The 17,234-nt window shown below is 40.0% G+C and overlaps 1 protein-coding gene across 1 annotated transcript; it reads left to right on the top strand.

The window, feature by feature from the left end:
* The first annotated feature begins 783 nt into the window (after positions 1-783).
* Positions 784-16,983, top strand: atp10b (ATPase phospholipid transporting 10B). The gene is made up of 21 exons (XM_072395882.1): positions 784-1,328; positions 3,645-3,846; positions 4,191-4,276; positions 4,577-4,683; positions 5,073-5,204; positions 5,437-5,564; positions 5,742-5,994; positions 7,238-7,434; positions 8,499-8,660; positions 9,138-9,654; positions 9,789-9,889; positions 9,973-10,099; positions 10,186-10,370; positions 12,933-13,200; positions 13,869-13,945; positions 14,038-14,163; positions 14,244-14,444; positions 14,554-14,634; positions 15,170-15,274; positions 15,476-15,663; positions 16,513-16,983. The coding sequence occupies exons 1-21, from the start codon at positions 919-921 to the stop codon at positions 16,796-16,798; spliced, it is 3,939 nt and encodes a 1,312-aa protein (XP_072251983.1). The 5' UTR covers positions 784-918; the 3' UTR covers positions 16,799-16,983.
* The last annotated feature ends 251 nt before the right edge of the window (positions 16,984-17,234 follow it).

The raw sequence follows: 17,234 nt of genomic DNA, 5'->3' as shown, positions 1-17,234 counted from the left end.
AGAGAGCCCTTCTGCGTCATCTGTCCACGGAAAAAAACAAGAAATATTACAGTTTTTGATTGATTATAATAAATCAGCTGCCAGTTCATGCTTTGGAAAACACAACAATGTCAACATGAGGAAGTGGAAAGCATCCTACATGAATGCCATCTGTGCAAGAAGCGGCTTTGTTGTTGTCCATCAAACATACCTGTAAACATATCCATTCACCCAGTTTTTAAATCAGTGTGATCAAATCTCAAGTCTCAACACACAAATTACGCAAAGTCTTGAACATCCTGGAAAAATACATCAATAAAGGGTTTTATTATTGATCTTTTTAGTCTTACTAACAACAAATCACCTCTGAACACTGTGGTCTGTATTCCCCACCTGTTTTCACACTGACTCCCCATGTATGTTTGCCCTGAGCAGTCTGCTCAGTGTTCGGCTGTCAGTTCAAATCTCTTAATGATCCACTGCACCAATTTTTCTCCTCTGCAAATGTTAGACTGACATCTCATTTTGGGGCTTTGTCCTATACGTGCTGTCACAGCTGTGTTTTTCAAATATGGATGAGTGTTTCTGTTTTATATCAAACAGTACAGACTACTGAACTACTGACTCGCCATGCTGCAATATAAAGGAGTTTCATTGAAATAATCTCAAGTGCTGAGTCACCTCAAGACTTGCTGTTACATTTCTGAGCACAATTAGATGGCTTATTTCCCCTAACAGCTTCAGCGCAAGGAATGCAAACACACCTGTCATTGCAAGGGGCGGATTTAAAGAAGGTGTGCTGTCACTTACTTTAACACAGGCCTCACACACTCACAGGGAGTCACTGCGGGAGAGAATGATCCAGTGGAGAGTCTCTTTAACTTTAGCAAAGATGAGAAGTTGGTGACAAAAAGAGAAAGGCAACCAGACGAGAGAGCCATGACGTGGAGGAGCCCTCTGGCCCTGGTGAGGGATGCGCTGCGAGGTCAGAGGGCACGGGAGAGGGACCTCCGTAATTTGGTGTCCAATCTGCCTTATGAGGGACTGGAGAAGTGGAAGCAACCCAATCGTTTCTTCCCTTCAAATGCCATCAAAACCACCAAATACACACCTCTGTTGTTCATCCCCATGAATCTTTTTGAACAGTTTCACCGTTTGGCCAACATCTACTTTGTGGGCCTGGCTATTCTGAACTTCATCCCTGTGGTGAATGCCTTCCAGCCCGAGGTGGCTCTGATCCCAATCTGTATCATCTTGTTTCTGACGGCTCTGAAGGACGCATGGGAGGACTTCAGGAGGTACCAGTCGGACAGGAAGCTCAACAATACACCATGTTACATCTACAGCAGGTACTTCACCAGGAGATTTCTCTGTCCTGAATACAGACACAGTGTGCTGTGTTTTTCATATATGATGTGGCGGGTGTAAACTATAATAGTTAACTGTACCTCCATGCCTGTTTGTGATTCTTATCTTCCCACTGTATGAGTATGTAGATCTGTGAGATTGTGTACTAAGTGTGTGTGCATGTCTTTTACCTCCTCTGCCTTTCAGTACACTATACGAATTTTCTACTTTAAAAAAAAGGATGAGTGGGAGATCATTCCTCCTATGAAGAACCTTACAACAGTATCTCTCAACATCACGTTGTTCACACTTTATTAAATCCTACTCTGGTTACTCTCTGAGGTTAGCAGTTATCTATTTTTGAATTACTGGTTTAAAAATGTATAACTCACAAAGGAGGATAAATACATCATCATCATTTTTCACCCCTTTTCTGTTGGTAACCAATAGTCTCGGACGCCTCAGACAACTTAGGTGTGTTTATAAATGACTGTGTGCTTATGTTGCTGTATGTGGCAATAGGGTCCAGGTGGCCTGAAATGTGGGCTCTCTCAGCGCAGCATTCTGAACACTTCAGAGAACTTGACGGCCCCTCTGGGCCTGTTGGCGGACACTAGTCGCCTCTGCCTCACGCTATCACATAAACAGCTGTTAAGTCACGTCAACCAGGTTGCTCTGTGTTTCTCATTTCTCACGGGGCAGGGATGGTAAACCTTTCTTTTGGGCCTATAAAGATTCAAAGAGAATTAGGTGACTGTCATTTCTCTGAAGTATCCAAATAGCTCCTGTAGAAGCTCGAGAAAAAAGCTCTGCTTTACATGTAAAGGCCCACACGGAATTCAGTCGGATGAGAGGGATTTGGCATTAATTCATCAGACCTTCTCAGGTGCACGTTTGTATTTCCCATCAACCCTTTTGTTTTCACAGAGGTCTGTACGCTCCAGTACGTCTGTATTGGAGCATGGCATGCCTTATCTTTTGGGACATTCTTGTTATCTCATCTCTACATCAAACACTTGTCAATCCACTTACGCTCAAACACATCGGCTGTTAATCATGTTGTTTGAATGCAAAGTCCTGTTCATGTATTGTTGAGCATGCCAAGTTTTATTGTCTGCTTTAGTGGAAACTGAAAAACCTGTCACCGCACCTCAAGGCCTTTCCTCTTTCTTGTTTGTGTTGTCTGAAACGCGTAATATCATCTACTAATTGCACAAATGTCATCCCTGGCATCTATTAATCATAATACTGATGTAAAGTGTCACTTTCTCTCTGAGTACTTTCTGGTAAATACTACTCATTGTTTTTATCACTCAGACAACAGGTAGTAAAATTAATGAAAAAACCTTAATCAATTGCAGACAAAAATTTCATGAAACGGAATTGTACATTCATGTAGATACTGTTTCCGGTACTTTTTATTTGTTGCTTCAATTGACTAGAAACCGGGGAACAGGTAACATGACTCAAATTGCTACCTAACAGCACAGTCCAGTGAAACTAGATATTTTTCTCCAATAGAAACATATATATCATTTAGAAGCTTTTTAAAAAAAAAAAAAAAAAAGCTATTAGTCACATTCAAACAGAGCCGAGCTAGATGTTTTTCTCCTTTTCCAGGTTTCTGGCACCAGCTTCATATTTGGTTTTCAGAGCATGAAGAGGAAGAAAGCAAATAAGCATTAAGTTGAACTTTTAAAACGGTTTTGATTGATTTCGAAAATGTTCCAGATATTATCAGGGATGTAAAACATTCTATGTGATGTGAGAACGTACATCAACCCTTTGAGAATATCTATGTCAATGATTTTTTGTTTTTGAATACAACGTACTAAAAATACATCAACCTCCCCTCCGGGCTTTGTTTGGAGTGAGGTGTGGTGTGGTGTTAAGCAGCAGCTACCCGATCAGGTCCCACATGTAGGGCAGCATACCTGCAGCTCAGTGTCACTGATGGTTAGCCAGCTTGACGTGCAGGTTCTAACTGTGATGTACTAAGCTCCACGGGAGGTCTGGGAACAGACTTAGTTCATGAAGTCAGTCCTTATTCTAAAAGAGAACAAAGTAATCTTGGCAACTATCCAAATGGGGCAGCATTGATTTTTTTTGTTAGCTTCTGCTGTTTATATCTGAACCTAAGCAGGTCCAATGATTTGCTTTACCTCACAAAAATAAAGTGAATTTGCTGCACTGAACAAACCTGAAGCCAACCATGATGCAAATTTTACAGTTACTAAATATGAACATATTACCACACAAACTGCATTTAAAAACCACCCTGTGGAGAAGTTGTTGATGTCTGTCATCTCTGTCTGTAGGAAGGAGAAGGAGTTTATGGAGAGAAGGTGGAAGGATGTGCGAGTGGGAGATTTTGTGAAGGTTGTTTGCAATGAGATAGTCCCAGCAGACCTCCTTCTCCTCCATACATCAGACCTCAAATGTATGTGCCTCATAGAGACAGCCAACCTGGATGGAGAGACCAACCTGAAGCAGAGAAAGGTTGTCTCTGGACTCTGTGAGGTGAGGGATGGAGGGAAATCCTCTGTTTTGTTTTATTTTTTTTATCTACTCCGAGGTTTCTCTCATCTTTCCCTCTTTTCCTGCCTCACCTCTCTCTCTCTCTCCTCCACTTCCTCACATTTGACATTTAATTCTCTTTAACAGAACACAACTGACGTGTCGCGACATTATTAACAGTAACTCCAGGTTATTATTATGTGTCAGAGTGAATGATGACAGGAAGTAAAACATACCTGTTGGTCTGGATGACAGCCGTTTTCATTCTTGCGATACAGGTTAAGTTGCATGTAAAAATGTTCCATTCATACACTAATGTGGTCATCATGTCTCCTCTCATTTGCAAGACACCGGAATTTGAACCTGAGAGCTTCAATAGCATTGTGGTGTGTGAAAAGCCGAACAACAATCTGAATCATTTCAAGTGTTATGTGTAAGTATCAAACACACAGCTCACATGAATTCCCCAAAACAATTCCCCAGTGGTTTTCAGAGCAGCCGAGCAAAACTAATTGCAACCCACTCGCTGGACTTTCTGATGCTTGCAGACGCATTATTGGCGCTGTAATAGACTATAATCGATTTCCTCAGGCACCACAGCTCTAACGGGCGGTCTGCCCTTGCTGTCCAGCTTTGGCCATAAAGCACGAGAAATGCTAATGGGAATGTGTAAGTAATAATAAACATCTAACAAGATCTGACAGTAAAGGTTTCTCACTTTCTCCTGCTGCAGAGAGAAACCCGATAAGGAGAAGCTGGGCGCTGGGATTGAGAGTCTGCTGCTGAGAGGCTGCACAGTGAGAAACACAGACCATGCTGTTGGCTTTGTGGTGTATGCAGGTATTTTCCTAGCTGGTTCACTGGTTTAACCTTGAGCTATTAAAGAGTGCACGTGATGCATTTTATTTCTTTCTTTTTACCTTAATTTCAATGACCTATATGTTTTTTTATTTCTGTTGAAGATCAGTAAAGTTATAAAGAAAAAAATCTGTCCTTAACACTTGTATGTGTATTATTACACATACTAACTCCTGTTAAAGCTATAAGAAACTCCAAATTCTCAGACTAATTACACAGGATATGATCAAAGTCTCCTAAGTTGTAACAGCTATATTTATCCTTGTATTAACTGACCCAGAATCAGCACAGATATTATAAGATATGATCTGGATTTACTTAACTGACAATTTGGAGTAACTAAATCAACCACTTTTTCTTCAACATTTGAGGCCATGAAACCAAGTCCATGCTCAACAACAATGGGTCGAGATACAAACGCAGCAAACTAGAGCGGAAGCTAAACATTGACGTCTTCTTCTGCGTCATTCTCCTCTTCACCATGTGCCTCATCGGAGCACTAGGTCAGTAACGAATTACATCACTCAAACAGAGTCACTACACAGACTGACTCATTTCCATTCATGATGGAACGTTAGAATTCCAATGTAAAAAAGACTTCGTTTGGCCACAGGCCCAAAGACATGCTAAAAGAAGAACGAGGAAACAGACAGTCAGTAAAGTGTGGTGCCAAAAATAGCTGTCCTGTTTGCTTGACATTCAATGTGATTAATCCCGCTGTCTTGATCCTCCCAGGTCACTTCTTCTGGCTGCAGGCGCTGCCTGGGGTGCCTCCTTACCTGGTCCCCGACAGCAACGGTCACCTGGACAGTCCCAGTCTGGCTAGTTTCTACATGTTCTTCACCATGATCATCCTGCTGCAGGTGCCTAACAGAGAGTATTATGACTGTTTCAACTCCTGTCTCATCTTCTTTCCTTTTGTTTCCCTCTTTGTTACCTTTTTACCGTTTCCCTTCTTTTCTCTGTCTACTCATCCTGTGGTTTTTCGTCCCACAATCTCTGCGAAACTCAACTGTCCTCTCTTCTCCCCGTCTCTCCAGGTCCTTATTCCTATCTCACTCTACGTGTCCATTGAACTGGTCAAGATTGGTCAGATCTTCTTCCTCACCAATGACAGTGACCTGTACGATGAGGAGACAGACAGCCGCATGCAGTGTAAGGCTCTGAACATCACCGAAGACCTGGGACAGATTGAATATATCTTCTCAGACAAGACAGGCACTCTCACTGAGAATAAGATGGTGTTTCGCCGATGCTCCATCATGGGTACTGAGTATCCACACAAAGAGAACGGTAAGTCTCTATAATGAGACATTATTTATACACCTTAAAAGGTTTTTTTTATGCCAGGCCCTTACATATGAAGGAATTTATATTTAAAGTTAATGAGTATTTTTGAGTAATTCATGTTCAAATTATGATGAGTTACAGGGAGGGAAATTATTAATCGAAACATTTTTTTCAGTTGACACACTGACCACCCTCTTGAATTCTTGATTAACACTGAACCAGTCACTGAGCAGCACTAAACTAGTGATGACTCATTATTAACTCTTCTAACTATTAACTCATTATTAAATTATCACTTGATAATTTGACACGCTTCTTTACACCTCACCTGAACTGCACCCTCCATTTAAAACGTTACATGAATAGTTATATAATAGTATAATAGAAGTAATATGTTCATTCCACAGTTTACTGGCAGCTTGATCACCAGTGTTGCTTCCATAATCAGAATGTGAGTCCATCTGCCAGTTTATCACTTCAGTGTCAATTTGCTGCACATAAAATTTGACACTCATGGTGTCTCAATCGCACTTGAGGTGCAAAAACCCCCCAAAACCAGGAAAGATTTCACAAGAAAAAAATCATTTACCAAAAACATTATTAAAAACACATTAAATTGTTATCTTTATTTTGTTTTGTTTAATTTATTCTGAAAAGTGCTTTAGATTTTTTTGTTAAATAATTTTGTTTTGAAAGAATTTGCTTTGTTTTTCATCTGTTTGCTGTGCTTTATCAAATGTTGTGTTTTCTCTTTTTTTTGTCTTTTTGTCTTTCTGTTTAATGAAATGTGTTTTTTTTTCCTTTTGTTGTTATATTATCTGTTTCACTCTTGGGGTTTAGCCCAATATATAGAAATCACCTCATAATGAGTCCTTACTTTAATCATCAGTGTGATGAAAAATCCCATTGTTGATGAAAGTTTTAGTGTCTTTAAAGCACATGAAGCCTAGAAGACCAGAGGTTGGACCTTTTGGACAGGAATGTTATCCCATTTTTGTCTGATATAGGATTCTAGTAGCTCAATGTTCCTGGCTTTTCGTTGACATGTTTTGCTTTTCATAATGCTATTCTGTGGTGAAAGGTCATCATTTCAGGCAGGTCAGTCCAGCACTTGGACTCTACTACAAAACCATGCTGTTGTAATAAATGCAGTATGTGGTGTAGCATCGTCATGTGGAAATATGCGCCTATTTTGTTGCCTCCATTGCAGAGATTTATATGTCAGTGTGGTTTATTGGGTTTGCAGCCATCCGCCTAGCTGTCCTTGATGAGCCAGAGTCAGAGGAGGAGGTTATCTTCAACCAGCATCCACGCCCCCAACGGACCAGTTGGTCCCTCGATGCTGAGGACACCGACCCTGTAGACACACAACGCCGTATCAGCCGGCGAAGGAGCAGTGTGGCAGGAAATGTTCAGAGTAATATGGCCTTTAGCAGTCCACTGGTAAGATGATTACTCGGTTAGTTATAAAGATACTGAATTTATAATGGGATCGTCTTGATATCCTAACTGGAAAGGAGCACAAATAACTTTAAATAAAATATCACAGTGCTTTCATATAGTTAACTCGAATAGTGCCATGAACAAACCCAACATGGGGGGATGGGATGGCTGCTCCAGTTTCTTGTTTTATTAGTCTCGATTAATCATAATTTCCTTCCTTTACAATTAGATCCTATTCCAAGGACTGCCAGTGTAGCCAAAAGCTAACTACATTTGACAAAACGCATCACAGGCTGATTTTGGTTGGAGCAGCTACAAGCTTATATAAGCCAATCTTTCTTCATTTGAATGTTCAGTAGTTTTTAGGATTTCAAATTCAAATGTGTGTCATCCTTGTTTGAGTTTTAAACAAGGATGTCCCTCCTCAAACCTATTTTAGATCTGATACCACACAAAGAAACCTATACACACCCAAAACTGCCATTTTATTTACTTAAATGTGACCCATCCCTGGGTTTAAAAAGGCCTTGTGGCCCCATTCCCTGCTGCAGATGGCTGAGCTGCCAGGTTTCAATGATGAGCACATTCATTTTGGCTCAGCGTTGCTCCTGTGTCTGTGATGGGACATATGGTCACACTGAGTACTATTTGGCACTGACCACTGATGTTACATCAACTGTAAACGTGCAATATAGATTTCACATCACTGTTTATAGAGTACAGTATCTTTATGCCTATTTTTGTCCATAGGGCAAAGAGCAGGAGCCTGGAGATACAGGCTGAGACAGAAAAAAACAGCACAGAGTCCATTTTTACTCCTCCTCACGCTGGGTCTCTAGCAGAGCAGAATGGCTGTATGACTGTATACTTCCTCCCCTCATCCTGTCCTTCATGTAATCCTTCCTGATACATGGGCAAATAAAACAGGACGGAAAGTTTGAAAGCCAAAAACTTGCTCTGATCCCCTCAAGCCAAATTAATGAAAACTGAATGTAAGCGAGACTCAGTTTATCAACACACATTCTGTTTTTAATTAACAAACTGATTAACTTTTACTCCACCAGGAAACTGAGGTGATTCCAGACAAGAAGCTGCTTCAGCAGATTAGCAGGGTAGAGAGCAGCGGCAGCAGCGGCCGAAAGATGGATCCTCACCTGGACTTCTTTCTGGCTCTTGCAATTTGCAACACAGTGGTGGTTTCCATGGCAACAGCTCAGAGAGGGAGGGTAAGTTTGCTACAACTGTGAATGAAAAACAGATATGGAGGAGAACAAATCAATGAAAGATCTGTCCTCTTTAAACTTAAACATAAATCTCAGACATTTAAAACTGTACTTTTTTAGTAATATAAAGGATTAGTTGTTTTAAGACTAATTCTTATGATTTCTGTAGCTCTAAAAGTTAGCATTTATCCTATCAATTTAACTTAGTTGTTATCACTTTACTAAATTTGCCACATAGTAGTGGAAGATTTGCAGGGGCAATCAGGGTAAGCTTCGTTAATTCAAGCTTTTGCTGTTCCCAACTGGGCTGTCCTGAAGTCTGGCAGATGGCAGAAATCTATTTTTCCCCCTTGAGTTTGTGATTGAAGGTAAATGCACAATAAGAGACAGGGTGCAAATGAATGACAAAATCATAACTGAGGGGTTTGGCACATGATTAAATATGGCAAAATTTCTTCATTAAGGATTACATCTTTTCAGGCGAGTTTGTCTCCACGCTCCTGCCAGACGAATAACCCTTTGGAAAGTTTGTCCAATCTGGTGAAAAAAGCTGGCAACATTCTTGCTTCCTGCCAGCGCAAGTCCAAGAGGAACCGCTCACTCTCAGAGGACCCAGTTATACAGTCTGTAAATATGGAAAAAACTGTTGACACCGATGGACATCAAATTTGTTCGCTCCACACTTTGTCCCAGTGCGACGGGGATTCAGCAGCCTCAGATGATCTGTGCTATGAGGCAGAGAGTCCAGACGAGGCCGCCTTGGTGTACGCAGCCAGAGCATATGGCTTCACCCTGCTGGCTCGCACCCCTGACAGTGTGACAGTGAGACTCCCGTCTGGGGATGACTTGGTGTTTGAGGTGCTGGACACCTTGACCTTTGACTCCAACAGGAAGAGAATGTCTGTTTTAGTGCGTCATCCAGTCACCAAAGACTTTGTGTTGTACACTAAGGGCGCAGATTACGCCATCATGGAGCTACTTGGAACACCTTATGCAGGTAGAAAGGATTTGCAATGCATTTAATTAATTATTTACACTGATTAGTCTATGATATGTGATCATGTGGGTAATGTCATGATTCAGCGTTACACAGTATGAATGTATGTGCATTTTATCATTTATTATCTCCAGAACACCTCAGTGGCAGTCAGAAAAGCATAGCCGCTGATACTCAGTATCATCTTGACTGCTATGCTAAAGACGGCCTCCGAACACTTTGCATCACAAAGAAGGTACAAAATCATCAAATAATACCTACGAGCATTGTTTTCATGCTGGATAAGAGCACAGCCTCATTTTTCTCCTTGTCTTGCAGGTTGTGACTGACAAAGTGTATGAAAGCTGGTTAGTGGACAGAAAGAAAGCTCTGGCTGCTATCGATAACAGAGAGGAGCTTATCATGAACACTGCTGTGCAGCTGGAGACAAATCTCACTCTGCTCGGTAGCACATCAGCCCGATCATTCACAACCCTTGAAAGACATATCTGTGTCAATGATGCCTGTCTGAGGATGTATGTGCTCCTGCAGGGTCAACAGGCATTGAGGATCGTCTGCAGGAAAGCGTCCCAGACACCATCGTGGCACTGCGGGAGGCAGGGATCCAGGTGTGGGTGCTGACAGGTGACAAGCCAGAGACAGCTGTCAACATTGGCTATGCCTGCAGGCTACTGGAAGAGGAAGACCTGGTGATTAACATGAGCTGCAAAAACAAGGTGAGGCTGCTGACTGCCTCACTTGGCATTGGTTGTTTGATTAAAGATTTGTTGTTTTGTTCAAGAAATAACAAACATTAAGGTGACTATGCTGAATTTTCACCTCTTCATTTTCATTCTTATGTCTTCATATTTATTTAGCTGGAGCTAACATAGCTTTAGCTTGGGTTAACATTACCACAGAATCACTGCAAGCACTGTCTTCGTATTTCAAGAACACGTTTGAGAGTTGTGTCAATGATGGCATTTAACTGTTTAATTGAAAATAAATTACATTACAATATTTTCCATAATGTTTCAGTAACAACGCGTCTATTAAATCTTATATATTTTGGTGCTCGTGATAAACCGCATGTTTTTAACATTACATTAAGTCATGAAGCAGATAATGTTACACAGAAATATTGCCAAACCAGATTGTTCTAACAAAGCAAGCATAGATTTGCAATGATTCTTAAAAATTGATCAAAGAAATAATCTTCAAAGACATGAAATGCGACGTGTTTAAGACTTAAAAAGGTTTCAGACCCTTTCGAGTTTCCCCCTTTTCGTTATGTTTGTTAGGTTCGTGTCAATGTGCCGCGTTCACAAGCAGAAACACAAGAAAAGGTTTCACATATTTTTTGCTGCACGACGATGTACGATTTACAAACTTAAAAATATATTCATAATATTGTGGTTCTGTAGGAGCAGGAGAGTCATTCAGCTCCACTCATCATCTTACGAATGATTAAATTAAATTCAGTGCAATTCAATTAGGTTTATTTATATAGCCTCAATTAACAATAATAATCACTTCAGGGAACTTTAGTGAGAAATATGTACAGCTCAATTAAATCCAATTAAATATAGTCAAATTCAATCCAAGTTGTATTCAGTTCAATCCAAGTGTAATCGTATTTATGAAATACTAATTTGTCTGGAGCACTCACAGGGCAGTCAGTGACAGTGGAAAGGAAAAGTTCCCTTTTAACAGGAAGTGACCCCAGCAGAAACAGACTCAGGGAGGGTCACCATCTGTTTCGTGGAGTTGGGAGAGAGGATAGTGACAGAAACAAACACAAAATCTTAAGGCCAGGCATACCTGCTATGAGAAAGAAAAAGGTTGATGATAGCGTTAATGGAACACAGATTAGATCAAGTGATCAATTATAGATTTACTTGTCTTGATATGTATTCGGTTCAATTTTCTACTTTGGGCTCCGAGCAAACACTTGAGGGAAAAGGGAAAAGGGAAAATTAGAAAAAGCAAAAAAGGTAAAAGAAATTTGAGATAAGAAAAATTTAAAGAATTATAATATATGACTAAATTATATAGATGCATGAATATATACAGAAATAAACAAGCAATTAATTTGTAAATTAATATATGTTTAGATTTTTTGTCATATATCTTTTTATATATTTTTATATCATATTTGTTCATTTTTTGCATTTATTTTTCGTTGAATTTGCCCTCTTCAAACAGATTAAAGTCATTCATATTTCTAATATTTTGCACCGTTTGTTTCAAAAGGAGGCACTAAGTCTTTTAATGGTCATCCAGAACAAGCAGTGTTTCTTTTTTTCTGCGTGTGCTCAGGAGATTTCAACTATGAGCTTATCTTCCTTCCAATTTAAAATGACTGAACCCTTTTGACTAGTTTTACATTTCAACTAAAGGTCAAACCCTCACATTTCCATCCGAGAAAAACAAGGTGTCCTGTGAGGGGCCTGCCTCTATGAGGTCATTAAAGATCTAGTAGCACAGCAACAAACCCCTCATATCAACTTGACCGTGTCTACTCATTCTGGAGTCAAATAGAAGGAAATTGCCTTTCAGCTCTGAGCGATACACATGAACATTTCTAAAACAACGGGGCAGCCATGCTCCCCTTGGAGACACTAGTGACTGATGATGAATGGATACCCCTAACACAATAACTAATGCTTTCATATCTAATTACCAGTCTAATATTCAACTCTCAGAGGAAATATCCTTTAATGAACTATTTTTTTTCAACCGCTGTAACTTGATGACCACTTGAGAGATGCACTCCCACAACCACTGTCCAAAAAAGCCAAATGAAATTTATCCAGTACAAAGCCTCTGTTGGACTGAAGGAATGTAATCTAGTATAGTGAGCTGCTTTTTTTTCATATTGACACTTTTCTTTTAGGCTAAGTCTGGAGCTATTTAGACACGACAGTAACGATGCCTCTAATGGAACTAGAGCCTGATTCAGCAGCAGAGCAGTGTTCTTTTATTTGAAAAATGTACGAAGTTAAAATGCAATAGCCCAACAGTATCTTTTATCTTAATTTTATGAAGCATGTTCCAATAAGTTAATTGCTTTGCCTAGTAATTACAAAAAAAAGAATATCTTTAAATAGTTTATTTTTTCATAGACGATGTAAAACCCAAAGACATTTTCTGTACTGTCATGGAAAGAAAAAACAGATGTCTTTACTGCTGAGGGGCGACAAAATAACTAAAAATGTCTTCTTACACTTGTGGTTTCAGCTAAGTAAATCCTGAAAAGCCACGACATCATCCTCAAACAAGCGTCTCTTGTTTTCCAGCTCACATGCACATCCATTCTCGACTGCACCCTGGAGGAAGTGAGGCGGTACTGTGAGGACCCTCGTAATGTGGACACCACCCCAAACATTTCTCTGGTGATTGACGGAAACACTCTGGCCATTGCTCTGTCGCCTGACCTGCAGGACCGGTTCGTGGACCTGGCAAAACGCTGCCGCTCTGTGCTCTGCTGTAGAGTCACACCCTTACAGAAGAGCAGAGTGGTGAAACTGATCAGGGAGAAACTTAAAGTCATGACACTTGCTGTTGGTAAGATAGTCCAATAAATATCAGCTCAGAATTACTTGCCTCATCCACCTAATTTGTCTGAAATTTTTATTTTAGGTTCTGGAAAAAAAATTCAAGAAAGCCTTTAGGATCAGTGCATGGCAAAAATCCAATGTAGAAACGTCATACAAATAAATCGTTATGACTTACTTTTTTATGACTTACCCAGAAGAGGGTACCGTTTACCTGAGAAACCTCACAGAATTGCATGTTGTTGGGTTTTGTTTCAACAGAACATCAATAATGAATATATTACCTTTCTGTGCTGCAGGTTGTTGAGCAAGGCTGTAGTGCTCAGAAACAAAGAGCAGAATGTTCAACAGGAATAAATGTTACTTGGGTATTTTTAATGCTTCTTGAGCAGAGGATGATTAAAGCTTGGGAGGAAAATAATTAAAAACATCAAACAATATGTTTTTCAAAGTTTTGACTGGCTCTAAGTGCCACAGAAGCCAGAAGCTTGTAAGATTGGCATTTATCTGCCTCTATAAACAAAATGATAAAGACACACAATTTTCAAGAATTTAACAATTTTGCCAATTTTGGAAATCTAATACAAAAACCAATGTCAAGTGTTTAGTAGTAACATAAATTATGCAAGTCTCCTTCAAGGTCGTGCATGTGTGATTAAGCTCACACTCTGGTTTCAGGTGATGGTGCAAATGATGTCAACATGATCCAAGCGGCTGATGTTGGCATTGGAATATCCGGTCAGGAGGGGATGCAGGTTGGAACTAATTTCTTTAGGGCCGACGATGTGTTTTTAACCCCTCGTATCACAGTCTTGGACATATCGTGACTCCTCTCTGTCATCCGCAGGCGGTCATGGCGAGTGATTTTGCCATATCTCGCTTCAAACACCTGAAAAAACTCCTCCTGGTCCATGGACACTGGTGCTACACTCGACTGGCCAACATGATCATTTATTTCTTCTATAAGAATGTGGTGAGTGCTCTATCTTAATCAAAGTGCTTTGCTGTGTTAATGCTGCCATCTAATCATCTGGAGTTTGATGTGCTTCTCAGGCCTATGTGAACCTGCTGTTCTGGTATCAGTTCTTCTGCGGATTCTCTGGCACTACGATGATCGATTATTGGCTGCTGATTTTCTTCAACCTTTTCTTCACTTCTTTACCGCCCATCATGTTTGGGATCATGGACAAAGACGTTTCTGCAGAGGTGCTGCTAGGGGTTCCTGAACTGTACAGAACTGGTCAGGGTAAAGGGGTCAGTGAGATAAAATAATAATAATAAATAATGATAATAAAATAAAAATTAATCCTTAAAGATTAAATAACAATTTTTTTCTTTGTCTAAACTTATGTTTTTTCTTTAGGAATACAATTTTCTAATATTCTGGATTTCCATACTGGATGCTTTCTATCAGAGTCTGGTCTGCTTCTTTATTCCATATTTGGTGAGAGACACTTTCAATAGTGCATCAGTAATTACAGGTTCAGCAGGAATGCTTCCTTGATTATGCATCATTCACTGATTAACTGGTTACATTGCTGTGATCCCAATCCCAATACATGTTGTCTATGGAAAAAAAAAGGTTTCGGCTAACTAGTCTTGATGTAAAAATGTGGTGCAAATACCAAAGCGACCGCTTAATTTTAGTGACAGTTGCTGTGACTTCTTTGATTCATACCTAATACTGTTTCTGAAGTAATCAATGCCTAATCAGAGAAAAAGAAAAAAATCCCATTTAAATAAATGGACAGAATAATCTGAGATAGAGCATAACTGAAATTAGTTGGTTTTTTTTCAACCTGCTGCAATACCCACAATTTTGACTCTCCAGACACCATTTTTCATTCAAATGTAGATAGAATTTAGTCTTCTCTTTCACAGTGTTCCTCTCCAAGTCAACAGGTTTTAACATTTGTTGCTCTGGTTACTCTTTAATGTCTTTCTGCCTGAAACTTGACAACCTATTTTATTATTTTCAGGCTTACCAGGATTCAGATGTTGACATTTTCACCTTTGGAACTCCACTGAACACAATTTCTTTATTTACCATCCTTTTGCATCTGTCAATAGAGATCAAATCCTGGGTGAGTACTGAACTGATTGATGTCTATTTTTTTTTAAAATCACAATACATCTCTGGTAAGTCAATGTTTTTTGCAGCTGAGTAACTTCACCCAGTTTCATTATGAAATACAAGACTTCATAGTTGGACTCAAAAGGCAATTCCTTGAAGTACTGGATTATCACCAGTGTGTATAATTGCTGTTTTTGTGATTGTCTTGTAGACGGTGGTCCACTGGGTCATCATGCTGGGCAGTGTGGCTTTGTATTTCATTGTGACACTTGCCTACAGTGCCATCTGCGTTACCTGTAATCCTCCATCCAATCCGTACTGGATTCTCCAGAGCCAGATGGCCGACCCCATGTTCTACCTTATCTGCATCATCTCCACTGTGGTGGCTCTGCTACCCAGGTATCAGCTGCCTCATCCTCCCCATATCTGCCACTCTTTCAGCCCAGCAGGAAACAGTGTTTTAATGTGGTCTTGTCATCACTGCAACAGACTTTTTTCAGAGGATGATAGCAGCATATTGTTGCGCCCCACCTCCCTCCCTCACACCATTTCTCTCATGTTCTATCGCCTTCGATCTTCTGTTACAGTAAATGTACTGTATGTATTATTGGTCCAAAGACAAGACATACTATCAGAACAGAAGGTGTCAGAAAATCATAATTATTAATTTCGTAATCTGTTTATTTGAGTCAAAATGTGAGAAATATAAAATCGTCAAAATATCGTCAACATATCGTCAAAAAATATCCTAAATCTAAACCCACTGCAAATGACGATGAAACTAATAGAAGAAAAGAAACACAAGTGTTTGTTGAGTTTTAATGAACAATCGTCTGTCTATATATGCTTGTGTATAGATCACAATCTATCTATCACAATTTTTCCTTTTCTGTTGATGGCCTTAAAAAGTAAAACTCATTTGTGATAAGGGGTCATAAGTAGATACTTCACAAAATTGGTCAGAAGCCATTATTCTAGTCTGTTTTCACACTATGTTATTCATCTACATCTTGGATTATGTTTAGCTTGTACGGATCATTAACTATCAATCAGGATGTTGTTATCGTGCAAATACATTCCAGTTAACTAAGTGTTAATTGTGGGGATCGTCTGCAGCATTACTTGTCTTCCTCTTGGTTTCTGATGCTTCTGAAAGTGCTGATTTTTAGAGGGAATGCGCTGATTTACATCAAAGGGCCGCATTTTTTTCACTGGCCTACTTTTTCACCGCAACACTCTCTCCCCCAGGTACACGTTTCACGTGCTGAGGAACTCTATCGCCCCCTCTCCGCTCATACAAGCCAAGCATCTGGACCGGATGGACCCCTCTACAAGAGACCAGTGGATCCAGGAATGGAGGAGCTTCAGAGGTGGAGGGCAAGTCAAACGCTCCAAGCTGGATACCCAAGCCTCTCTCACCCTGGAGACCTCGGCAGACTTTTATCCTGAGCCTCTAACTGCTGCAGATATCACGAGGAATGATTTCCCACTGAATGTTATCACTGATAACTATAAGAAGCCTGTGCACACATGAGAAACTGAAACAGCTTGACAGAAAAAGAAGAGCACCATAGTAATTATTTATTCAGGAAATTGTACATATATTAACTGGTTCATGTGTGGATACATGAGTAATGTTTTCGTTTTTCAAATGTAATCAGGGAGAAATACTCCTCTCTGACTGGAGTTAATTTAGCAATAAACTACTTGAAAAAAGCATGTAGGCCCTCTTCCTCTTACCCTCCTCATAACAAACTAACACATAAGCTTGTTACATTCCTGATGGGTTTTCTGCACACAGTGGTAACCCAATTAGTCATGCCACCCACCCCTCCAAAAAGCAGCACTTCTCCAGCAAAAAATGCTGAGCTTGTTTATTGTGTTCTTCTCACCTATATACCCCAGTCATAAAGACAAATCCTGTGTGGTTTACAGATTTCCAATTCAGTTTGCTCGTCTGCGAGTAGTTT

Source organism: Leuresthes tenuis, unplaced genomic scaffold, assembly GCF_036924035.1.
Source record: "Leuresthes tenuis unplaced genomic scaffold, fLeuTen1.0.hap1 SCAF_11, whole genome shotgun sequence".
NCBI lineage: Eukaryota > Metazoa > Chordata > Actinopteri > Atheriniformes > Atherinopsidae > Leuresthes > Leuresthes tenuis.
Note: the sequence above shows the minus strand (reverse complement) of the source record. Positions and strands in the feature narration are given on the sequence as shown.

Coding starts and splice junctions, on each gene's coding strand:
- atp10b (XM_072395882.1), top strand. CDS start 919: ATGACGTGGAGGAGCCCTCTGGCCCTGGTGAGGGATGCGCTGCGAGGT. Junction 7,435..8,498: donor TGGCCTTTAGCAGTCCACTG/GTAAGATGATTA, acceptor TTACTCCACCAG/GAAACTGAGGTGATTCCAGA. Junction 14,635..15,169: donor GCTTCTTTATTCCATATTTG/GTGAGAGACACT, acceptor TATTATTTTCAG/GCTTACCAGGATTCAGATGT.